The 26,949-nt window shown below is 33.2% G+C and overlaps 2 protein-coding genes across 2 annotated transcripts; both read right to left on the reverse strand.

The window, feature by feature from the left end:
• Positions 1 to 919: 919 nt before the first annotated feature.
• On the reverse strand, positions 920 to 6,039 carry LOC129285186 (uncharacterized). The gene is made up of 2 exons (XM_054920764.1): positions 5,681 to 6,039; positions 920 to 1,676 (listed from the first exon to the last, which is right to left on the reverse strand). The coding sequence occupies exon 2, from the start codon at positions 1,655 to 1,657 to the stop codon at positions 1,172 to 1,174; it is 486 nt and encodes a 161-aa protein (XP_054776739.1). The 5' UTR covers positions 1,658 to 1,676; positions 5,681 to 6,039; the 3' UTR covers positions 920 to 1,171.
• A 5,016-nt stretch (positions 6,040 to 11,055) lies between these two features.
• Positions 11,056 to 22,263, reverse strand: LOC129285358 (enhancer of mRNA-decapping protein 4-like). Its single transcript, XM_054921006.1, is given in 14 exon segments — positions 11,056 to 11,570; positions 13,098 to 13,214; positions 13,296 to 13,439; positions 13,982 to 14,152; positions 15,870 to 15,989; positions 16,331 to 16,678; positions 17,374 to 18,933; positions 19,099 to 19,142; positions 19,145 to 19,226; positions 19,654 to 19,772; positions 19,775 to 19,871; positions 19,980 to 20,136; positions 20,230 to 20,279; positions 21,156 to 22,263. Coding segments are annotated over 14 exon segments (4,149 nt in total). The 5' UTR covers positions 21,987 to 22,263; the 3' UTR covers positions 11,056 to 11,261.
• Positions 22,264 to 26,949: the final 4,686 nt, after the last annotated feature.

Genomic DNA, 26,949 nt, shown 5'->3' on the forward strand with positions numbered 1-26,949 from the left:
TAAAACTCAGGTTTTAATGATATTTTTTAATATTAAATTTTTCATTATATTCTTTCTCTTTTTAATATTCTGTCACAAAAAAAGTATTAAATGAAGGGTATTTTTAAAATTTTTATTTTTATTTTAAAAAATAAAATTATAAAGTGTATTTAATAAATTTTATTGATATGTGTAATTTTGTTTAAAAATATTTTATAAATTGGGATAGAGGGAGTATTTTAAAATGCAAAAAATAAAAATATAGTAAAATGTCATCCATATCTTTAATAGAACTAGTGCGTGTGCGTGTGTGTTTTTCCACATTTCTTTTGGGCATAATAAGGACTTGTTATGAAAACCACCAACATGGCTAATAATTGTGTATTACATTGATGCTCAAACTTGAGCTTCAATAATGTTCAATATATGATGAAGTTTCTTATTATCAAATTTGAACAAAAAAAAAACAGAAATAAATTAGTTAAATGTTGGATGGATACATCTGTCAATGAGATTTATTGGTGATATCTTTGCAAGTTACATGTCTGTTTATAATCAACACAAAGATAAATATAACTTTTGGTCTTTATACTTTACTTGCGTTTTGTTTTTTATTCTTTTTTTTTATATTTTAAGTTCGTACACTTTTATTTTTCATTATTCTTGATTCCTCCATGAACAAAGTATAGGAACTTTGAAAGAATTTAAAATAATAAAAAATAAAAATATAGAGATTTAAAACATTAAAAAAAGTACGAGAATAAAAAGTAAAACGTGAGTAAAGTATAAAAACTAAAAGTTATGTTTACCCTTAACAAAAATTCATAATCCTAATAAGTTAGGTCTAAAAGAATTTCAAAGCAAAAAATTCAAAAATACAAGTCACAGAAATAATTACAGAAATTCATTGAAAGCTGCAATAACTTGGTAGTTTCACCCATTTATTACTATAATTTCCAATTGATCAACATACATTTCCATTCAATTTTTATTGAACAATATCAGTCAAGGAAACTCGTAACAAAAATGGTTGCTGCATACCCAAATAAGAGGGCAAAAAGAAAGGGAAAGAAAAAAAATATGTATATAGGGAAATAATATTAGACAATATACACCTAACCCAGATTTGCCATCTTGTAAATTCCACCACAGTTCATGAAGATTGCAGGAGAAGACAGGAAGAAGAAACTACTTACATCAAAAGCTTCCCCTCATGGTTGTTCTTATTGATGACAGAGCTCCAAATGCAATCAACATCCTCTGCTTTAATCTCCAATCCATCACTCTCAAATGGCTGCCACACAGTCTCCATCTCCTTCTTTGATGTTTCTGGAGTTTCAGAGTAACAGTAAGCTTCTGAGAAATTGAAACCACCATCTTGATGTTCTAGAGACGATGAGAATTTGTCGTCAAAGTCCAAGAAGCAGTCTTCTGTTTTGGACATGACACCATCTTTCAGCCATGGGAAATCAAATACTCCTAATGCTAAGTGGGAATCCCAAGGCTTTGAAGAAGCCTTTTCTGATTCTACATCTTTCTGTTGATTCTCCTTCACCTGGTTTATGCCATACAGATCTCTCTTCTTTGCATTATAGTTGATGTTGTTGTCCTCAAGAGATTGAGGCTCGGTTTCATCATAATCTCTTTCTCTTGCTCTCTTCATCTTCTCCTGCTCCATTTTCGAATGCCTTTTCTGCCTGTAAATAGGAGGACTGTTCATTTATACAATTATACATTTCCACAACAATCAAAGGCAAGAGCCATACAAATAGTAAAATAAAAATCCATCAAAGTTACAGTATTGCCAAGCATCATCTTTAAATGAGAATGGCAATTTTTTAAACTTTGTCAAAGCTACTTATTGACGAGCAGTCCCCCCCCCCCCACACACACACACAAAAAGCACACTTATTTACTTTCCTTAAAAGTTAAAATCCAAATCAAAGAATGAATTTCATAATTTTTTAAATTGTATTCAGGTTATATAATTTTTCTCTCTATTTTTAAAATACACACATAACTTCTTAGAAATAAAAGAAAACTCAGGGCAATTTTTATAAACTCCGCCTATGTTTATAGCCGGTCCCAAGCCCGGGTAAAGGAGGAGGGTTGTGTTAGGCCATCAACAGCCAATGTAAAAATTTGTTGAATCTATCATGAACATGGACAATAGACGTTATAATGTTAATGCTAGGTCGTTGCCCGTAAGTAACGCGCTGCATGGCTCGAGTACAGTGATAAGTGAGTTAGAGCCGCTGCATCGGCGCCCGGATGTAGTGTTAAATGAGCAAGGGCTACCGCGTCATTCTGGACGCACGCGGCTAAAGAAGTTAGTCCATAAGAGCAAAATTAGATTTGGTACTTGGAATGTTGGGACATTAAATTGTAAATCTGTAGAGGTTGTAGGGGTTATGATTCAAAGGAAAATCAATATCCTTTGCTTGCAAGAAACAAAATGGCGTGGAGAAAGAGCTAAGGATATTCAAGGTTTCAAACTTTGGTATACAGGAAAAGTAAGTGCACGCAATGGAGTAGGCATCATTATAGATAAGGAGTGGAAGAAGAACGTTGTAGAAGTTAGCAGAATTGGAGACAGAATTATTTCTTTAAAAATGATAATTGGACGTGAGACTGTTAATATTGTTAGCGCTTATGCGCCGCAAGTCGGGACAGAAGCCAGTCTTAAGGAATTATTTTGGGAGGATCTGGAGGGGTTGATTCGACACATACCACAGAGTGAAAAGATTTTTATTGGAGGAGACTTTAATGCATGTCGGGAGGGAAGCTGGTCAGTATGCGAGGGTGCATGGTGGTTTTGGTTTTGGAGAGCTAAACAATGAAGGGAAAACTCTTCTTGATTTCTCATTGGCGTATGATTTTAAGATTGCCAACACTTGTTTCAAGAAGAGAGATGAGCATCTCATCACTTACAAAAGTGGAGCCTCAAGGTCGCAGATTGATTTTCTTTTGGTTAGGAACACAGATAGAAAACTTTGTAAAAATTGTAAGGTGATCCCTGGAGATGCTGTAACGACACAACATAGGGTCCTAGTCCTTGATGTGTGTATTATGAGTAAAATCCAAAAACGTCGACAAGTAGTAACACCAAGGATTAGGTGGTGGCAATTAAAAGGTGAGAAGCAAGATATTTTCAAGCAAAATATTTTGGATAAAGGAATTTGGGATTCTCAGGGAAGTGCTAACATCATATGGGAGGATATGGCTAAAAAGATACGGGAGGTTGCAAAAGTAGTTTTGGGAGAATCGAAAGGTTCTGGTCCGAGAGATAAGGAGTCTTGGTGGTGGAATAATAGTGTACAGGACAAAATCAAGTATAAGAAGAACTGTTTTAAAGCCATACATTTGTGTAACAATGAGGAAAATTGGGAGAGGTACCGTATGGCTAAGAAGGAAACTAAGAGAGCTGTGGGTGAAGCTCGTTCTAAAGCTTTTGAAGAATTTTATAAGAACCTTGAGACGAAGGAAGGAGAGCAAAATATTTATAAGATTGCCAAGAGTAGGGAAAGAAAATCAAGAGATCTAGAACAGGTAAGGTGTATTAAGGATGAAGAGGGAAGAATTTTAGTTACAGATGATGAAATTAAAAATAGATGGGAGACTTATTTTTCTAAACTTTTCAATGATGGAGAGGATTCATCTAGTAACTTGGAGGATTTAGTAACTGGTGAAGGAGAACAAAATTTGTCATTCTATCGAAAAATACGTGATAAGGAGGTAAAGGAAGCTCTTAAGAAAATGGCAAATGGTAGAGCTAACGGACCTGATTGTATATCTATCGAAGCGTGGAAATGTTTAGGTGAAGAAGGGGTGAGATGGTTAACTAAGTTATTTAATGTGATTTTACGGTCCAAGAAAATGCCTGATGAGTGGAGGAGAAGTACATTAATTCCTATTTATAAAAATAAAGGAGATATTCAGAATTGTACTAACTATAGAGGGATTAAACTCATGAGCCACACAATGAAATTGTGGGAGAAAGTAATTGAGCACAGGTTGAGATTGGAGACAAGTATTTCTGAGAATCAATTTGGTTTTATGCCAGGTAGATCAACTACAGAGGCGATTTATCTACTAAGGGGATTAATGGAAAAGTATCGTTGTAAAGATAAAGATCTACACATGGTTTTTATTGATTTGGAAAAAGCTTATGACCGTATACCAAGAGAAGTGCTTTGGAAAGCGTTGGAAAAAAAGGGAGTACGGATTGCTTATATTAAAGCCATACAAGATATGTATGAGGGGGTAAAAACTAGTATAAGAACGCCTAGTGGTCAAACAAAGGATTTTCCTATAAAGATTGGACTACATCAGGGATCATCTCTGAGTCCTTATTTGTTCAACTTGATTTTAAATGTTTTGACGGAACATATTCAAGAGGAAATCCCGAAATGTATGCTCTTCGCGGATGATATAGTTCTTATAGCAGAGACAAGAGAAGAGGTTAATTGCAAACTTGAGTTATGGAGGAGGACATTGGAGTCGAAAGGTTTTCGTCTGAGTAGAAGTAAGACGGAATATTTATATTGTAAATTTGGTAAAGGACTATTCGAAAATAATTTGGAAGTGAAATTGGGAGATCAAATTATACCTCAAGTGGAAAAGTTTAGATATTTGGGAGCCATTATTCAAAATGATGGCGAAATCAGTGGAGATATTTCACATAGAATTCAAGCTGGGTGGTTTAATTGGAGAAAAGCTAAAGGAGTTATTTGTGACCGTAAGGTGCCTAATAAACTTAAAGGAAAGTTTTATCGTACTGCTATCAGACCGGCAATGTTATATAGTAGTGAATGCTGGGCTCTAACGGGACAGCAAGAGCATAAAGTTGGAGTAGCAGAGATGAGAATGTTACGATGGATGTGCGGACATACACGTAAAGATAAAATTCGAAATGAGCACATACGTGAAAAAGTGAGGGTGGCACCTATTGAGGAAAAAATGGTAGAAAATCGGTTGAGATGGTTTGGGCATGTACAAAGAAGACCAAGGGAGGCACCAGTGAGAAGAGTGGAACATATAACTTTGAGTCCGATTAAGAGAGGTAGAGGAAGGCCTAAGAGAACACTCTTGGAAGTTGTTGAACGTGATCTCTTAATTAATAATATTTCTAAAAGCTTAATAAATGATAGAGCACAATGGCGTCTTGCAATCCATGTAGCCGACCCCACCTAGTGGGATAAAGGCTTGTTGTTGTTGTTGTTGTTGTTGTTGTCAAAGAAAGTTTATAGTCATAATTTATTTCCTCTACAGGTGTAAATTTTAAAAATAAAAGATAATTCATAATTAACATAATATAAAGAGTATATTTGTGTAACTTTCATATCAAAACTCCATCTGAGAAGAACGAAAAGAAAAAAATTGACACATTCCAAGACATGTTACGCAGACGCAGAAACCAAGTTATTAAGTTGAAAGTAATCAAAAGCAAAAGCTAAAAGAAGCCATCAAGTTTGTATCACCAACATCACATTCTATTCCAGATTCCTCCGCCTAGGTTGGATCCAACCATGTCCAGAAAATAACGGGAGAAGAAGAGAAACGTATCAAATCCGAGAAGAAACCCAGAAGACACACACACAGAGCTTCAATGAATACAAACAAACGATGATCGGCTTAAAAACATTTTCCATAGAATGATTTTGACCGGAAAAGCAATTAAAGAATAGAGATCGATATTTACCTGTGAAGAATTGGGTGAGGAGAAGGAATTGAGTTATTGTTGTTGGCACCAAAGGAAGGAGAATGGAAATGGAATAGAGGTTTTGGAGGGTAAAACTAAGGCGAGAGAAGAATGATTAGGAATAGTGAGCTTTGCACACACGCTACGCAAATTTTAAGCTAAAACGGTATTGGATTGGAACTCAGATGATTCAAATCACACAGATCGCACCCACAAACACACAGAGACACACAGATCTCTCACTGATCTCACGTCACGCCTTTCATGTTTTGTGCGTAGGGCCCTACGAAACCAACCAGCAATGCAATGTGGGAGAGGTGTTGGCTCCTTCTTTTACGTTCCTAATTTGGGTTAATCATAGACCGCTCATCCAAGGCGCGCTTTTCATTTTAAGCTTCTTCGCTCTCATTCATTTATATCACCAATTTCATTTTTAATTTTTTAACTTGCAAACTCTTGTTTGCCTTTTGTGATAAAATAACAATAAAATATTATCAAAATATATGAATAATAAATAAATATTGTGAAATGTAATAATTTTTTTTCTAGGTCTCAAGGATTTGTTTGGCATTAATATTAGGGTAAACATAACTTTTAATTCTTATATTTTACTCACATTTTGTTTTTTATTTTTATATTATTTTTATATTTTAAATCTCTACACTTTTATTTTTTATTGTTTTAGATCTTTCTAAGGTCCTTATACTTTGGTTATAGAGGGATCGAAGATAATAAAAAATAAAAATATAGAAACCTAAAATACTAAAAAAAAATATAAAGACCAAAAGCAAAATATGAGTAAAGTACAGAGATCAAAAGTTATGTTTACCCTTAATTTCTTGTAAAATAACATATTTGTCCTTGTTATTTTCTTACTCTCCCTCCACTTGCTGAGCACTTCATCCTCTCGCCTTCCATCATCATTTGACACCATATCGACAAGAGGGATGGTGATACTTTTGTGAATTATTGTTCAATTTGCCTCACAGATCAAAGCATGTCTTGTAATTTGGATAAGTGGGCTTTTAGGTTATCATTTTTCTTTTTCTTTTGGGGTGATATTGAAGGAAGCGGTTGCAGAACTAATATTATCTTGTTCATTTTCCATTCTTCTTTGAACCAAGATGAAAATTGTGTACTAATTGAATTGCTTTTCCTTCCCCCCAAGTTCTACTTGCTATTTTGTCATTTTAATTAATTTACTGATTTTTTTTTTTTTTGGCTCTTCTTCTGTTTACCAACGAAATCATTGAATGAAAGAACTAGCTTCTTCAACTGCTCATTTCCGCGAAAATATCAATCAGTAACTCATCGAAAAACATGTTATTACATGTACCAAACAATTCTAGTGAAGAATATGTGCTAAAATTGAGGGGAACGATACCAGAGAGGGGGTTTGGGAAAAAGGTCAAGCTCAATGAGAGTGATGCACAAATCGGCCCATTATCCAGAAATCTGACCATGGAACTTGTTGCCTGAGAGATAAAAGAACTGCAGAGAGTTGATAGGAACTGACGAAATTGGAGTAGAAAAATCATTGCTAGAAACAATGAAGTGGATGAGCTTCTTGCACAGAGAATGAGGCCAATGTCGTGGAAATACTTGTTTGCTGATATGTCAAGCTATTGAAGCCATTGAGGGAGAGGGAGGGAGTTGAGACGGTGTAAGACGAGGATGAAATGCCTTCGTTGGCAATCGCCATCCCTTTCTCCAATTTGTAAAGAAGTTGCAAGTCGAGGGAGGGTCAGAAAATAACAAGGGCAAACATGTTATTTTATAAAAAAAATTAAAATGTCAAATAAGTCTCTTGAGACTAAAAAATAATTATTATATTTCGTAATATTTATTTTTCATTTATATATTTTAGAAGTATTTTATTATCATTTTCTTTATTTTAAAACTCATAAAAAAATTTTGGAAAAAAAACCATAAAGAAACTGTTAAATTGCACAACATGAACATATAGTTGCTTCAACTTTATATCTTGTACTATATGTATAAAGTACATGATCTATTATTTAAATTTTAATAATTCAAAACATGTAATTGTTATTAATGTTTTTACAGGATTTTTAATTGTCATTTTTCTTGAATGGCTTTCCTCATTTTTAAAGGAAGTGGTTGATTGTTTAATTACTAACCTCCTGTTCTATGTCTAATAACATTAATTTTCGGGTAAATATAACTTTTAATTCTTATATTTTACTCACGTTTTACTTTTAATCTCTATACTTTTTTTGTATTTTAGATCTCTACACTTTTATTTTTTATTATTTTTAGTCTTTTTATGAGCAAAATATAGAAATCTTGAAAAGACTCAAAATAATAAAAAATAAAAATGTAGGAACCTAACACATTTTTTTAAAAAATATAGAAACTAAAAGCAAAATGTAAGTAAAGTATAAGGACCAAAAGTTATGTTTACCTTAATTTTTTCTTAAAAGTTGTACCTTCTTAAAATTATACTCTCATTGAATATTCTATATAAATACTTCATTAATAATAATTGAAACTATAATGAACTATTGTTTTCAAAAATAAATAATAAATGAACTAAGGGTATATTTGAAACAAATATAAAGGTCTAATGCCTTATATTTTAAACTAAATAAGATTTCTAAAAAATATTCTATATTATGAATTGGAGAGAGTAAGAACATGAGTATACATTTTGCCCCACGTATTAAACATAATGAATCTATGAATTTTTTAAATTTGCAAAAATATATCATTGTCATTAAACAATGTTATTTTGCCCACTAAATATGATATATGCCAGAATTTTTTTTTTTTTTAACAAATGACCTTTCGAACTTAGATATATATATATATATATACATGAACCTCCTTATACTTCAAGTAAGATGACAGCATTTAATTTTATGAACTAAACAAGAAATATCAGTTATTAATTAACAATGCATGGTTAATAAAATTTAAAAATTTAACACCAATTGGATTAGATCTAATGGAAGAGATTAGGGCAAAACCAGGATTTAAAAATAAGAAGGGCTAAGATTAAAAAATATATATATTATAAAATTTTTATAAATTTTAAGAAATTGAAAGTATGTAACACCTATATAATACAAAAAAAATATTAAAAAATTGAGGGGCTGCTGCCTCTACTAGTTCCCTTTCCTCCACCACTGGTTTCTCACAATGTAATAAACCAATTATATAAATTCTCACTATAAGATATATCTACATGTTATACTTGACAGTATCTTGAACATAATATCTCTAATAGAAAGATGTCTTTGCCTAACCCAAAAAATAACTAGGTGACGCAGTTATCTAATGAATAATGCAATTGAATTTTCAAGTAGTTTTTTTTTGGTAGGGGTTTATCTCTTTTATTATTAAGGTTTTTTTTGGGGCAAAAGTTTAAAACTTTTCAATAATCCTTTTTTATTTTCACAAAATAATTTATCGAATTATATTTATTTTTAATTATCTGGATTTTGTTTAATTTTTTGAATTTTATGTGAAACTTTCTTGTATTTTTAAATCTAAAATTGTTCCATGTAGTGATTGAAAAAAAAAATGAAGGGAATCAGATGTAAGGCATCAAATAATTCAAATTCCGTCACATAGTTGACCGGTGACCAAATACAAAAGAAGGGGGTTTGATTATATCCAAAATAAAAGAAGCCTGTGAAATTTATTTCAACTATGTGTTTTTGAACTACTTTTTAAAATAAAAGAGAAAAAACCAAAAAGGGGGAAAGAGTTCTTACACATTTTCATTTTTCACTTCTTCTATCACTCACTTTGTTGACTCTATCATTTTGAAGACATTTTAATCTTGAGAAAATTAAATAGTCAGTCATATAAATTTGATTAAAACTTAGTCCCTAAAATAATAAAATTTGACTTGTGCAAATTAATCCTTCTTACAATTTAATTGCTGCAAAATTAGAAATTTTACAAAAGCTACAGGAACTAATGGATTGACGGACTAAAATTTGAAGACTAAATAAAAAAAGTTAAATTTTAAAGATTAAGTCGTATTTATGTTAAAACTAGAGAAACTAAATTACTAATTTTTCATTTGATTTTAAGATAAAAGAAGCGTAATGGGATATGAATAATGTTTTTTTTAAAAAAAGACATGCTAGCTTGAGAACATCTAATGGGTTTAATATTTAATTTGAAATTTTCACAGTCACGAAAGTGATTATATGTTATATAATATAATCATTATATATAATATATTCATAGCGTCTTTTGAGAGCATAAATGATCTCTCATTGATTATAATATATGTGCAAAATATGAGTGATCCTTTTGATTTACTATTTATTAATCTTGATGTTGCACGATTATAAGTATATTTTTACAAGTAAACAACAAAAGTTAGTTCTCCATGGTTGTTTATTGTTTGCACACCTGATATCTTGAATATATCCCACGTTAAGTTAAGAAGACTTAATAGGAATCCAAACTAATTTGCATTGAATATTGATGAATCCTTTTGAGTGATGGTTTTTACCAGAGTTTTAACAATAAATTTCTTTTAACCAGGCTTGTTTATATGCAAGAGTTAGTTTTTGTTCCATTTTTCATGTTGAGCCATCAATATCGATTAGAATGTTCAGAGAATTTGAGCAATAAAATGGAATCATATGGGAAAAGATTATGCAGAAGAATGTGATATGATAGGAGGAAAGTGCAAATGATGTGTGGACTTGTCTTGCCAATACAGCATCATATGATAGGAGGAAAGTGCAAAATATTCGCACCATATCCTGCGAGCAGAAAAGTGCATAATCCTCTTACCAAAAAAACACTTTTATGACCAAACTTAACTTACTTAGTGCTGATTAAGATTAGCATCACAAAACAGAACCACATCTTTTTGAATTAAAAACATCTCATGGACAAAAAGCAGCACCACATTCAGTATTTTATACAGAACTTGGCTGGATAGCTTGTGACAAGGACAGCACCTACTTGCAGGAATAGGATTCCGTGAATATGTTTTTAAAATGCAGATAGATCAAGATAAAAATGGACATTTCTGGAAATATATTTTCTTTGAACTCATTGGGTGCAAAAAATTTAATTTAATGATAGTTATATCCTAAAAATTTTGTTGAAAGATTAGTTACAAATATAAATTCAGTTAGTTACAACTTTAAGGTTTTCAATTGCAAAATTACCAGAAGGGACTCATGAGATAATAGACAAAAACACCTGGTTTGCAATTAAGGTCCTATATTTGTACTTATTTGATCCACCATTTACAAATCATTTTTCGGAAGAAAAAAAAAATTGAGATGTAACTAGACAAGCCCTCTGCATGTTTCCTTTTCTTATTCCTTAGAACATTTCATGCATATCAAGTGGAATTTGATAACTAAAAGGCAAGGTATCCAATTTGATGAGGACTAATGTACTATATATCAGATGTAATGTACAACACACAGAAATGAAGCTATTTCACACAAATAATCAATTGTTCAAGACAGCTTGCTACATAAATTGTTTATCTCGTCCACTGAACTATCTAGATTTCTATACAAACCAAAGTTGAGGCTTCAATTTTCTGCACAGATTGTAAAATACAGAGTGAAGTTCATTTACAGCTCAATAACACAGAGTTGATGACATGCATAAGCAAGCGAATTGTGCGTGCTTCTGATGAGGGAGTAGTTGGTAACGCCTGATGATGGCCCAGAGTCCGATACACTTGCTCCAATATTGGCCTCACATGCACCACAATTGTTGGATCTGCCGGGTTTATGGCAGCAGCCACGTCAGTCATCCAAGCCAATTTTCTGGGTGACTCTGCATTGAGGTCGCATGATAGTTGCTGGAGAAGAGACAGAAGAACTCCTTGGCTTAATGGCAGTGGCACCATCGACAATATACCAGCCAAATCAACCTGGTTAAGGAGAGGTATGAGAGTAGATGTTAGTGATGCTGGTTTGGTCTAAGATAACCAAGATAATTCCTATTTAGTACCATGGCAATGCACAATAACAATACATAGAAATTTAGTTTCATCACTTTCTGGGCAGTTAAAGGGGTGATTTATGAGATGACACACTTCAAGTACAAAATAAGCTGAAGCCAAAATATTCCTGGAAAAGTAGATGAACTCAGGCACAAAGAAAGTGTTTATATTAGTCTTCCATTTAACTTTATCAGGAATGTCCTTAGTGACTTACAGGCAGAATCCTCCCTTTGCCCCTTTAGTGGACATGTTTTTATCAGTCTTTTCTCTAGATTTAACATTGCATACACAAACTTGTACAAGGAAGACTAAAACTTTACATTGTCACTCGAGAATCAATTTGCTAGACGCTGTTTTGCTGGAAAAACCTATACAAGAGGAGACACAGAAAAAAAAACCAAAAAAGGGAAAGCATCAGCTTGCAGAAAACAGGTGGATCTCGCCCATATACAGCCCTGAAAGGTGTCATTCCAGATGCACTATGATATGAGGTGTTATACCAATATTCAGCCTAAGATAACCATTGAACCCATTGGGTAGGTTTTTCAGTTGTGAAGCAATGCAAATAAGTTTCAAGCCCCCTATTCACCAGAGGGCATGCTTAGATAGCATTGCAAGTGTTCTTGTTCCATAGTTGCTGTTTGAGTATTTCGGTTGTAACAAGGAATAAAGTTTGTTCTGAATCAGTGAAGTGTCTTTTGTAACATTGATTCAGCCTTTTGGAATTATTATTATCAAACCTCAACATTTCCCTTGATTTGTTGGTCATTTATCATTATTATTTCTGCATCCTTATTTGTTTAACAGCAGGGTCTCATCACAATTCAAGTGGTTTATGAAGTTTTTCCCGCATGGTGGCAACAGCTTCTGTCCAGTACATGTCAATTTGCTTCAAATAATTAAAACCCCTCTTTCAGCCATCTACTATTCAAAGAGAACAAGATTTAAGTATAGCTAGGTGGGCCACCAGAGCAGTGCACTGGGTTTGAAGAACGAGATGCCTGCTTATGGCTAGTAAATAGGCTTGCTATCGGTTTTATATTTTAGATTAATAGTGATATTGAGTTTGTTTGTGAGAGAACACAGAAAGATATACAAGCAAATCTACTCAGAAATGAGAACTTGTATCTGAGGAATGAGTGCAAGAATCTCAAACAGCCACTGCCGCTTCCCACCTTCTTCCCATTGCATTATGGTCTTGTATAAGTTTGCTATTAGATTGTTGAATAAAAACACAATGCAATTTTTTTCTTTTTGGGAAGACCTAACCACTAGGAGCTGATTTTTTTATACAAAAATTAATCCAGGAGAATGATAGCAAACATTTATAGACTAAATTTTTGTCCTTCACTAGAACTAAAAACAACATAAACAAGACCCCCTTTCTCCATTTTTATGCCATATTCCTTTTTATTCTGTCTTCAGAATAATCATTCACACCAATTGCAACTATACCTGAGAGCACAACCAAGAAACAATTGAAACATCACTTTTAAGAAGAGCGCCAGTGAATGCTTCCTCAAATTTTCTCTCACTTATCAACCTTGATAGTTCTTTGGTCGGATCCTCAGCCTGTCATGTAAAAGTGATTTTGTAGTGAAAAATATCAAGAATACCGATTGGAAATAAGAATAAAAGGGATGACAAACATACAATCTCATGCAAACCATTGCTGATTTGCGTTAATGAGGGATCTGCCACTTTGGAGGCAGCTGCAATTTCTGATAGTTTATGTAAGCCATCAGCCAATTGTCCACTCAAGGTTTGAGTGATTGAAGATGCTGAATTGATCGTATCCTGTGAAAACAGTGAAATTACAAGGAAATCAATATTCTATTCAGCTGGAGATCTATATAGTTATAGCTACATACAAACTGAAGTGCTGAACTTTTTGCCTTAGCATTGAAGTGAAATAAAGCCTGTGGTTCCCAAAATATTCTACTTCAAAAAGTTTATTTACTTATATGACCATATCTTGTGGCAAGATGTCTTATTATAGATAATAAATGCTACACTATTCCTTTCAAAAACAATCATGTAAATTAATTGAAATCACAAGCCACATAAAGATGCCATATAAATCACATAAGGATTTTTGGATTGTTTACTAGAGGTAATTCAACGTTTAAAAAATAATTCTACCATATCCAGAGAAGACTTGTCTAAATACATTAAAAAAAAAAAACACTTATGACTAGTGTGCAACACCATTTTCAATCAACAATAACATAAATAGCACGTAGAAGATGACAAAGGAAAGAACAAGTTATGGTGGTAGAACAAGAAAAGCTTAAGATGGATACCACTGTCTGTTTCCAAAATACACTAACTGCACATACCCTTAAAGTCATGACTAAGGGAGAATGAGTAGAATCATACTGCTGTTGAATAGCAGTTGTGTGCTTCATAAGTCCATTCTGAAATGCCACATCAATTTGCTCAAACATAGCTTTGCATGACATCTCAAATGCAGGAATCATCGAAGCTTCCAGACTAGTCTTGAGTGCTTCCTACAAATTGAAACACCAACAACAACAACAACAACAAGCCTTTATCCCAGCTACACAAACAGGCAACAAATTCCAGAACATTCATGCCTGCAAAACTAGAGTAGACAAATGGTCCAGAACGAGATCAAGTTCTAAGCTTTTGTTGCATACAAACACAGCTTGTAACAAGATGTCAATTATTGGTAATTAGAGAAGGATAGAAAATTATCAAATTGGAGAAACACAAAAATCATCCATCTTTCAGATATTGAAACAAAGCTGCAAATTCCGTGGCCTTTGCTCCAAATAACAGCTAGTGGCAAAGTTCAGGCTTCAGACAGACCTTATTTTCAAATGTTGTCTTGACAAGGAAATAAACTTAGTCATGTGAAGTTGCAATGATCCAAATACTGAGCATGAAGATACTAAAAAAGTCGCAAAAATAAATGCTCCGGAGGAGTCTCTAAACAAAGCTGTATTCAATTATGTCAGATATCAGACACTGCATGATTATAAGTGTTAAGGATTACAGGCTGACATCAATGATTTGGGATCCTGATTTTAAATAGTTTATCATCATGTAGCATGCTTCATGCATAAAAAATTACTATCAGACCTTACTTGATGTTTGTTGCTAACATTACAATCTCATAGGAACAAATGTAACTTCAGTCAATTTCTCTCCAGACCTGAATTGGCAAGATTTTCATTTGATATCCTGACTTGAAGTGGGAGGGTACACCAGCACTGGATTTGGATGGAGTTTTGATTTCTGGCAGAATCTGGTCCAAAGACCACCCCATAACCAACCATCTACTATTATAAATAGGTTCGTGCTATTTTTCTCAAGTTCTTGTCAGAATTCCTGGCTAGGTGATGGGATTTTAGATTTGGATTTGTGCTTTGATAAGTCATGTTTTTCATGAAGTTGCTATGTTCAGTCCTGGGTTTGTGCTCTAAAATATCAACTGTGCTGTTGGCAGGAAAACCAAGCAAAATAAATGTAAACTCACAATCTACTTTGGCCCCTCAAGAGGGATATTTTCTTTACTCTGTATAAACGTTGAGGAATTGAAGAGCCAAATTCAACGATCCAAAAATATCAAAATGTTCTGATACATTGTATGAATTTTGAAAAGGAGTGGAGAAATGAAGAAAATAAATCCACTATAGGCATGTGGATGATAGATACTTGAAAAGAAAGGAGAGGTTTGAAAAGATCTCTCAATAGAGCCGCAATACTTGGGTTTTGACTGAGAAAGAAGAGAGTCACAATCTTGTTTATACTTTATACCAAAAGTTACCTTGTGCAGTAAGTTGCAAAATAAGAGAATAGAAAGCATAAACACAGAACAGCTTCGTTTACTATCATGTATTGTCCCTTCACCTTATTCTATCCTATTCTAATCTATACTGTAAAAGTGTAAATGTGCCAAAAAAAAAAAATGAGGTCAATTGAGTTTTGAACATCATTTATTTCATAGAGAACGTGTATACGACAAGTTGTCCAAATTACAGAATTGCCCTCAGATGATTGATAACTTTGTAGGTCATCAAACACTTAAGCAATTCCATAAACAGCACACAGTAAAACAGAGATTTATGTTTTACAGACCAACAGGTTATGGATAACAAGAAAGAAATTTTTTTGAGGAGTTCTTTTGAAAATATGGACCAATATTGATTATATGCTCGAGTCCTTTTTAAAATAGTGTTCAATGTTTGATTATGAGCTTACCTGAAGAGCTTGCTTGCCAGAAGTTTGAAACTGTGCTTGTATCTGCCTAGCTACTATAGCTTCAAGTTTTGAACTTACAGATTTTTCCAGTTGGTTCAGTGCCTTGTCTCCCACTCCCTTCTGCCGTATTTACAGAAAGTGTGTCAGTCATACAAACCAAATTTGCCAACATTTAAGTAGCTAGGTAGATGTGATCTTACATTGTTTTTATCAAAGATCTAAAGTGGAAATATAACACATTAGACTGAATCATATTCATCAAACTGAATATTCAACTCTAAAATAACATAAGTTTCCTTGACATGACAATTAACTATTTTCTACAGTTGCCTCTATAGAGAATAAATTGTAGTGTAATAACTAGGAGCATTCACAGTGAGGGATTTTCTCCCGCAAAAATGCCAAGCTAACCACAATTAAACTCAATGTTACAACATTCAAACAATGATATCTATTTTAACCTGGAATGACTCTGTGACGGTTGATGATATTGTTTTCTCTATGATTTGACTAATTGAACGAGCAACAGTTGTTCCAATTGAAGATATTTCCTTCTTAATAATTTTCTCCAACTGAGTGGATAAATCCTTGTTTACGTAATTGGAGATAAAATTCGTTATTTGCTGAGCACGGTCCTGCTCTAACTTCTCTTGCTTTGCATTTTCTTCTAGTAATCGAGTCCATAAGGCCTCAGAGTTAGTCTTGACTACTTTCTCCAAGTGCTTGCCCAAGGATCCTTCTAACCTTTTGCCTTCCTTGGTAACTGGAACAGAAACCATCACATTCATCTGTTTTTGCATGCTTACTAACTGCAAAACATAAAAAGGTTATAAGAAAACAACACCAAGAAAATCAGGTCATTCTTTGACATGTCTAGATAAGAGTGACAAAACCAGATATGTTAATTCTTCAAGATTATTATAAAAAATTCCAGGAAAGACTAGAGATTCTATATATTTTAGTTTAGGCTTGCAAGAACAAGTCACATAATGATAGAACCCAACAGTTTCAAAACAATATCAACTACATGATGCTATAAAATCACACAATCATAAAATACATTATGCTTCTACAGACATAATACAGATATTCTGCACTTTGTGGATGTTCCAGACTAATTAAAATGGAATAAAGGCCTATATGATACATAACCAGGACATCAAAGTAAAGGATCAGACTTCATCACAGGAGCACACAGGTCTATCAATTTTGAGTAGCAAATTGCCGTGCATTCTGTCTTCACTAAATGCCTACAGAAACTCCCATAAAGTTCGACAGACCCCAAAAAAAGCCTCAATCTAATCTTCAAGGAAATATTTTATAAAATTAATTTGGTTTGGTTACAAGGAAATAAGTGCAGTACATAAATAATACTCAAAACAATTAACTTAGGCTCCACATGAAGCACGTCTGTAATCTATATTACACTCTAAAAAATGGTTCAACAGTATGCTGAAAGAATCGAACACAAATTAAAAAAAGGAGCAAAAATATGAATTGATACCTGGCCTAGCATCTCCTGTATAGTTGATAACTGGGGCAAAACAGCTTCCATGTTAGAGCCTTCTGAATTGCCACCTTGATAGTTTGATGAGGCCATTGAGTTAAAGGGAGTAGGAGAGGTGGAAGATGAACCAGATACTTGAGAATTTTTGCCTTTTTGTTTTTTACCTTTCACAGATGGTGCCGGAGATTGAGAAGCAGCAACAGTGGTTTCTGATTCACTGAGGCTGGCAGTTACAACCTTACTCATATCTTGACTTTCTTCCTTAGAAGGGTTACAAGTTTGATCAGGTGCATCCATATTATTTGTGTAATCAGCCTGGCGAACTCCCTCAATGCTACAAGTTTCTCTGGCCATTTGAATGCCCAGGTCAGAAGCCTGAGAATAGAACAACTTCTCTTCTTTCTCAGCAACAGTAGTGTGAATATCTCTCTCTCTATCAGACTCAATTTTTTCTTGATTAGAACTTGTCTCACCTACAACCTTGACCTCTAACTCAGCATTTACTGCATCACTATGAGCAACTACATCTTGAACCTGTGCTTCAGGTACATTGATACCTTGAGAAGTATGAGAATTCTCTGAAGATAAAGCAGCTCTAGAGAATATCTCAGAGGGGGTTACCAAATGGGTTGGGTGTTTGAACATTGTAGAAAGATTGGAAGCCAAAGAAGCTTCATTTTGTTTATCATGCTTCCTTAAACTGTCAACTGATGCAGGCACATCACGCATACTGTTGTTTTCAGACTCCATTCTATGTTCAACTGAACAATCAAGGTATGTCTGCTCACTGCTGTGATCAGCACTTGATGAAGTAGTCTCTATATTATTTGATGGGTTTTTGAAATCAGATAACTTCCGCGACAATCTTGGACTCAAAGGAAGAGGAGGTGAGGCAGTGTGGATATGTTCAACACCATTATGAGAAGGCACATCATGTGGCTTTGTTTCTGTGCCTGAAGCAGAACCCTCAGGCAAACCAGAAATATCAGAAGAAGACAAACTGACAGGAAGACTGTAAATGGGGCCAGCTTCAGAATTGCTAGAATGAACTTGAGGCATGTTTCCAGCTTCCATAGTAGTAGATCCATCAAAGGCACGAGATCTATTGGGTGCTGTTTTCTCGAGTTCAATGTCGTCCAAGGGTGGAGGTAAACATTGAGACAAATTAAGTGCATACTGTTGAATAGCTTGTGTCTGGACGCAATAAATCTGTACAATATGTTCTCCATCTGGTAAACAATCACTAGTTCCAGTAAGACTTAATATGGGCATTGTGACTGTGAACTCAGCAATGTAATCCATGCGAGTAGCAGTTGGATTAGGTCCATATTCAATGTGCACAGCATATATTGTATTTTTTTTGGAATTTGCAAGCAGAAATAGACTGGCACGGTTTAATGCTAAAACTTGATTAAAGAAAGCATCAGCAGGATTGGCTTCAGAAGAACTTTTTATATCCAACGTCTGGATACAGTTCCATGACTCAGAGTCACTGGGCAATAACCAGCCCTCCTCATTGTCAGAGACCCATATCTTCACTTCACGATTCAGTGGCCCCTGCAGTAAAGGAAAAATATATAAAAATGCTTGGGTGATACTGGATGACACCTTCAGCAGAAGGAACAAATGGTCAAGCAGCATTGCAGAAGTCCAAAAGTATCCACAGATGAAGCAAAAACATATATCATACTTCCAATTATGAGAGGAAATAGGAGCAGGTACCGCAGTGATAAGGACAATGTGATCAGGGCGGTGAGGAGCAGTCAAAATGTCACAGAATTAACAGGATTGCCATCATGAGGCCTTAAAACAGCAAGTGGAGATGCCTTGCGTTCTTCCCATATTTTTACCTGTGGGCAAAAATGAGTAATTGACAGCAAAAGATAAAGTGCAACTGAACATGATTCTTCTTATTGACAACCCATCTGTAAATTTATGCCACGACTTGACTCGTTAGAGTAGTTTATTTATCCCATCCATTGAAAGAAAATAAGTTCAAATAGAAATTTAAAATATATATATATATATATATATTTCACATACATTTCTATATTCAAAGGTTTAAAATTGTTATATCTGATGGAACAATTGACCTTATCAAAAAATAAAATTCAAATGATAATATCATAACATGAACACTTCCCCCAAAGAGGAGGAGGGCCATGTTGCTTGAGGAGAGGGGATCAGACATGTTTATCCTTTCAGAGCCCCCACACTGTAAAATTGGAAGACAGATACACAAAAAGAAAGAACAAGGCAAGGAGGGGGAATGCAAACCGTGCCATCAGTTGATGCTGAAGCTAACCGACTTTTCATCCATTGGCACATTGATAACTCAGTGACATCACCGTCATGTCTACCAACAAGTTGCACCCCATCAATCAACTTATCAATGAACATTTAACAGGCTCCTCTGCTGAAAAAGTTTCACCTTTTCCAACTTTCATGGTATCAATTTTAAGGATGCGGTTTCCAATAGCAACCATTAGAATCTCCTGTTGATCAATTCCAAGAAATGGACAACAAAGAAGTTAAAACTTAGATCAATTGATACAGGCAGGAGGGTTTAAGTTAAATGATCAAAATTACAAACATGCTATTACTTGTTTGTGGGGATGCCAACACAGTCGTGGATGAACTGATTCACCAACTCCTAATATTTGAAGAGCTATGATAACTTTTCCAGTAATTTGAGGTTTGTCTTCCTCATCAGGGCCCTCATTGATCTTCCATACGAAAATTCTCCCATCAGTACTAGCACTGTGAGTTTGATAGCATATCCAAAGAGGGTAAATGAATACATTAGTGCAATGCAATTTGAATGACAAACAAGAAACATAAAAGTGAATTTACCTGGCCAGCAGGTGAAGGTCCTCAGCAAAGAAAGCCATATCTGTTACTCTCTACATAAAAGGTTTATTTACATAAATGAAGGGTGATACATAAAATATAAAATTATCACATATCAACAGAGTGTATCAGCAGTGAGTTTCTTAGATAGGACAGGGAAAGCTTAACATAATCAAAGATAATGAATTTAGAAGATAAAAAACATCCACTATGATGAAAAAGCTACCTAGGCTGGTCATGTGAGGGATTAAACAAAAGAAGTCCAGAGGTACATAATCAACTAATTTTGAGGAGTTGGAGAGCAATAGCTCCTTGAACTGAACCAATTAAAAGAAGGTAACATCAAAAGTAAAAGAAAGGACAACAAAAACAACTTAAATTCATTTATATCCACAAAAAGGTGTTTTTGTAGTTTGCATTGTTTCCTAACTCAGTCACAAGCAATGAGAAAAACTCACATGAAACGTGAATAAAAAGAAGCCCACATATTAAATCCAACATGAACTTTAAACCGAAATTCGCTAGTAGATTTAATTGGTCCAAGTTCTTCATCAAGCCAATGAAAAGAAAAATCTCGTGCATTTTAATTTCAAACCGAAAGACAATAAATGCAGTAAGGACGACAGAAATAAGGCCGTTAGAGTGAAAAGAATACACTTCTCCAAACAGGATTTGGAAAGTTCACAATCATCGGGACCCATAAAAGCACTTGATATGAGCAAACTGAACTTCATATTAATGCAGGTGTACTGTCGAATGCATTGAAATCTAAATACAATGTTGATGGTATGTTTCACAAAGGAAATGGGTGTACTACTGAGCCAATGCATCAATTTTTCTATCACAAAGAAGCTAGATTTGACTCAATGAACAGTTCGAGAAATAACAAAATGCCTAAATGGAGAAAGGCCTTGGTAAAAGCAACCAACCTGGGTGTGACCCCGAAGCAAATATCTTAATGCAGTATTAATATTAAGGACCCGGATTGCACCAAGTTTCAGTCCATAGCATATATAAGATCTATTCACTGCAATTTGACGGCCAAGCACAAGCCCAGGATCAGAGCCATACTTAGTGATAGGAGTGACCTCAAGCTGGGGCTGAACCTCTCCTGGCAACCGAACATCGATGTCGTAGACAACATTGTCTCCTATCAAATGACGTCCTTTAGGAAGTTTGCTGCTGAGCATCCTCGTTGGAGCCGATGGGCCGGAAGGTAAGACTGAGGGATTTGCAGGCATTGCAAATTCAGAAACTGTAGGAACAGAGGATTGAGTGGGTTCAGGATTATTAGGAGATGAAGAAGAAGAAGGGTTTTGGGAGCCCAAGAGAGCCATCAACCGGACCCCACTAGAGTTACTATTAGGATTCGGAGATGAAGGAATTAGCGGGGATGATGAAGGAGAAGGTGATTGAAACATGGGTCTCAGTGGAACATGCATTAGGGGAAGATGAGGAAGAATACGAGGATGTTCTCGGGACTGCTGCTGCTGGGTTTGGTAAGGAAGATAGTGAGGACGATACGAGAATATGCCAGTGGGTGGAGGATAAGAAGAAGAAGAAGAAGAAGGTTGAGGAGGAGACGAAGAAGAAGGTGAAGGAAATGAAGGAGAAGAGTTTAGGATTGGGGGATTTGAAGGAAAGGGAGAAGGATTAGAATTAGATGATGGCTTAAGGAGATTTTGCAAATCAAATAGACCTGTTTGCTGCTGATGGTGCTGATGCTGTGTCTGTTGATTTGGATACCCAGGAGATGCCATAAAACGTTGGAGCAAAATCCCAGAAAAATTATTACTGCTTCAACCTCAAAACAACAACGAAAAAAATATATATATCGAAAATTAGGATCTGATTGATGAAGATTTTTGTATGAGATCTAAAATTGGATTGGATCCTGCCTCTCTTGAAAGCTCCCACTTCTACTTGTTCTGTTCTTTCTCTGATCTTTATTTACTTACATTACATTACTCCCACCTTTTCTTTCTCTTTTCGTCTTTCTTCTCTTCGTTTTCCCTCATGCGATGACCAGGATCAGCGGCAATCGAGGTTAAGGGCAAGCTTGTTTAGTTATCCTTGATGTTTTTTCCTTAATTTTTTTAATTGAATCTTCCAGTGTAGCAAATAGCAGGGGGAGAGAGAAAGAGACGAAAATGTTAGAATTAGAACAGTGACAAACATCATAACATCATAAGTGGATAGAAAAAAGCAGTGATGTAGAAAGGAATTTAATAATTGAAAAATATATGTATACAAAACGAATAGTGAGCCAGTGGCGCTCATAGATTTAAGTATTTAACTCATTACTCATTATTATTTACTTGTTTATATGCATGTTTTGTCCAAAAGCATTAAAAAAAAACTAGCTATTTTGTCCTAATTAGCTCCTGAAATAATTAATTTCTCCTAAGAAAATATAAGTATTTTTCAGCATGGATATGATAGTTTAATTTTGAAATAAGCTTTAATTTTTTTCTTATAAATATTTAAAGTAGATGCATCGAAATGAAATGTAAAAAAATAATTATTAATATCATTATAAAAAATGGAAATGTTATATTTTAATTTATGATTGATTGACTACTCTTTTTTATCCTAGTTTCTTCTACTATATTTTATTATAATAAAAAAAATTTGAAAACCTGCCAGATCTATTTAAAAATTTAATAAATTTTTAATTTTATCTCTTTTAAATTATATACCATAGTTTAATGATATCTTGTCTCACTTCAATTTAATGAATATAAAATAAAAAATTTATAATAAAATTTTAATGATACAAGTCCATGACTTGCTTATGAATATAATAAAAAAAATCTTATTTTTCTATTTCATAAACAGAGCTATTAGGAACATAGTTGTTAAACTCTCAAGTTTACTTTACGAGTTTAACATTTTATATTTTTAACTTATAAAATCGTGTTAATTTACTCATAAATTCGGACTAAACACAAATTTGATTAAACTCGTGAGTTTATCATTTTTATATTTCTAACTTATAAAATCATGTCAACTAATTCAAAAATTCAGACTAGATGCAAGCTTAGTTAAACTTGTTAAACTCGTCAATTTTTTCTTTAATTGAGCAAGTTAAATATATATTATAAAAAATTCAGTTTATAAAAGTTATAAAACCTGGTTCAAAAAGAAAAAAAACTTGAAATGCAAAAACTAATATTAATAAAAAGAAAATAAAATATCAAAAATAAATTTTTTATTTTAAAATTTTTATATCTTGTATATGATAATTTATCAATGTAGATAAATTTAATTTTAATTATTTATATTTTAAATATATTTAAATTAAATTACAGTCATATTTTAATAGTTATTTGTTAATAAAGATAAATTTTTTGAGTTTACAATCTGAATTTATAGTATGAGTTTATATTCATATTACAAGTTTATTTAAATTTACAAGTTTAATAACTTTGGTTAGCAGTTTATTTGACGCTGAAGATTCACGAACAAATCTAAAGATATAGCCTTTCAGAAGCTTAATTGGATACCAATTGATATTATTTTGGAGGGCATTCATATCTTCACTGTTCCCTTTTCAATCTCCACTGTCCACAAGAAGGCTTGACGAAAGGGATAGCCGGATAGGTCATAAACAAAATTATTGCCAATATGAGTATATACCATGTTTTTTAAAAAAAAATTATTATGCCTTTTTTTCCCCTTAGGGGAGGCAATTTTTCTTTTAAAAAAATTAATAATTTAAAAAAAATAAAATTTTAAAAATCAATTTTATAAATTTATTATGTTACTGAATTCTGAATTAAAAAATTTTGAATTTAAGTGTACAGAAAAAATCAAAATGAATTTAATCTTCAAACTATTAAAATGAAAGAGTGCAAAATATGAAAGAACGAACGTGCAAAATTTAAAATTTCATATTCATTGCATATAATATTCTCAAGTGGGCGGGACATTTGCCAACCCCACCCCCTTGTATTGGGTCCCACCATTGAATGGGATTAACCTATTTAATAGGCAAAAGTGTGTTGAATTAATATCGAGTATTGAGTTTAATAAAATAAACTAGTTCCTTAAATTATGGTAAATTAATATTTATTTTTTTTAGGAGAGATGTCCGTATTTATCACTTGATTGTGCCTTGAGGAGAATTCAATTTTCTATCCTAAAAGAAAAAAAAAAGCTCATAAAAAAAAAAAGGTGTGTGCTGAGCTGAACCTCTTGGGACATTAAGGTCGGTGTGAAAGCTCTTGACTATCATCGTTAGGGTCGCTGCTGATCTTTTAAGAAATTTCCGACACTTTTATGGCAATTATTACACCCACTTCTGAGTTCTGAGCTGCTAAGGTTGTTCTGTTTTATTAGATATTAACATCCATTTCTCATTTATCCAAAATAAATAAATTACATCCATTTCTCATTCATTCGGATTTGGAGTCTTGAGCTTCCATCTTGCAGCAATAATCTTATGGATTATCGTTAAATCTTTACCTCATTTTTGTTAATTTTCTTCTCACAAAAGTACACATTTAATCTTTAATTTTAGTTTCAATTTAATTTTTAAATTTTATAAAATATTTTTTATGAACATTTAAATGTTAACAGTGTTAAAATTAAAGGACTCAAAAGGCATTTAAATGACTAAAATAAAATTTTATGTAAATTTAACTAATCAAAAATGTATTTTTACCCCTTTTTAATAAATAATACTGTTCATGTATGGCACCCAAAAAAAAAAAAAACACACAGACTGGAAGTGTTTTGTTCCTAATATAAACACCTTTTGTTGCTCTATGCTTAAAGACCGAAGTTGTAAAGGCAACTTTGGGTTCCTTTACATTTTATATCTTATTCGTTCGGATGGGGTCCAAGCATTTCAATATCCCCGAAGTTTCGTTGTGAGTCATTTCTTTGGGCCGATGCTTTTATGAAAAGCCCATGAATCTATTCACCCACACCGCGGGATATAAAACTAAATTGTTGGCCCCACATCCAGAGGTGTGCAAAAGTCCTCCACCTCGATTCAGTGTATATTTAAATTAAAAAATTTATAATTAAAGTTAAAATTTAACTGAGATTAGTATATTAAGATTAAAAAAATTAATAAATATAACATAATTTATATTTATATATTAAAAATTTGTTTAAATAATTTGATTCAAAAGCAAATTGAGATGTATACTGATAAAAATGAACACAAGTTTTTTTATATATTTTTATGATTAATTTGATATTTTTAAGAAAAAATATGAAACTTAAAATTACATTTAAAAAAAACATAGATTTTTCTCACCAACTAAAAAAAACATAGATTATAAATATAAAATATATTGATAAGTCAAAAATCTTAATTTTTAAAAAATGTATAATTAAATGATAAAATTCAAAATAATCAATTATGAAAAGTTGAAATAAATTTATAAATTTTTTCGATCATTATATTTATATAATATAATTATAATTTGGAATAGAATATTTAGAAATGGATAAATTATTATAATATTACAATATAATTATATTATAATACATTTATATTTATAATTATTCCTCCCCGGTCATCCCCTTCTTCTTCCTCGAACTGCAAAACTAGCAAGATGATGCCTAACCTTAACTGAACCTATGACAAAACTCATGAATGATGATGGTGGCGATTGCAAAGACGATAACACCCATTAAGGCTTGCTTGCATTTACTAGTTATGTGCCCAAGACTGTTACCAATGGCTATGAATGTGAGCAACACACAGTCAAGATTGGGTGATGGCGGTGACAATCTTTAGTCAAATCTAACAAAGCAAAGGAGGAGGAGGTAAAGGGTGAGCAAAGGACGACGACAGCATGAAGAAAGAAGGTGAGAAGCAAAGCAGGGAGAGAATCAATAGAGGTGAAGATAATAGAGAGAGAGAAAACCATTAGGTGTTGGCTTTCAGAAACGCTACCGCAGAAGCTTGAGCAGTTAGCTTTCACAAAAATGCTCATTAGGACCTAACATTGGTTGGAATTTTTTTAATCCAAACATAACTTTTGAGGCATTTGAAATCCCAACCATGGTTGAGGATATTCTAACTTAGGTTGAGATGTAATGCAAACATGCTCTTGTCCAGTCCTGTCCAGCTTAAGATAAATTTAATCTTGTATAGTTTAAATGAAAATTGATCTTTTAGGACCAAAAAGACCAGATTTTTTCTTTAAGTTAGACTGAACAAGAGATTGAGCATCTACATCACTTGGTCCAGTTCAATCCTATAAATTTATTTTATACGATTATAATTAATTCATTAAGTATTATTACAATAAATTAATTCATAATAATAATTAGTAACTTTTTGTGTTTTATATTTGTGAAGTTATGAATGTTGAGCAGAATCTAAGCATTGATCAACCTCAGTCTTCTCCTTTTATTAGTGAAATTTGTTATTAACTTTATGTAATGGACTTTAGACATGTTGAAGGTTGTTTAATGTTGTTGAAAGTTATTTAATTTGAATTATTTATGTTGTAATTGAAATACTATTTTTTTTTGTTGAAAATTGTTGTAGATTTATAATTGTCACTGTTGTGATAAATTTTACATGATAATAAGTAATTTTATTGTATTAATTGAGTTTATTATGTTGAGATAAATTGCTATATCTCATAGATGAAACAGGGAAAAAAACAATGTGAGGTACTGGACAAGACAAGGACCAGTCTTATAGTCCTACTGGACCAGTCCGATTCTGCTCAATTTCGTGTTATATTAGGACTA

This window comes from Prosopis cineraria, unplaced genomic scaffold, assembly GCF_029017545.1.
Source record: "Prosopis cineraria cultivar Desert tree isolate PC_DT_omini unplaced genomic scaffold, ASM2901754v1 PC11, whole genome shotgun sequence".
NCBI classification, from domain to species: domain Eukaryota; kingdom Viridiplantae; phylum Streptophyta; class Magnoliopsida; order Fabales; family Fabaceae; genus Prosopis; species Prosopis cineraria.

Coding starts and splice junctions, on each gene's coding strand:
- LOC129285186 (XM_054920764.1), bottom strand. CDS start 1,657: ATGGAGCAGGAGAAGATGAAGAGAGCAAGAGAAAGAGATTATGATGAA.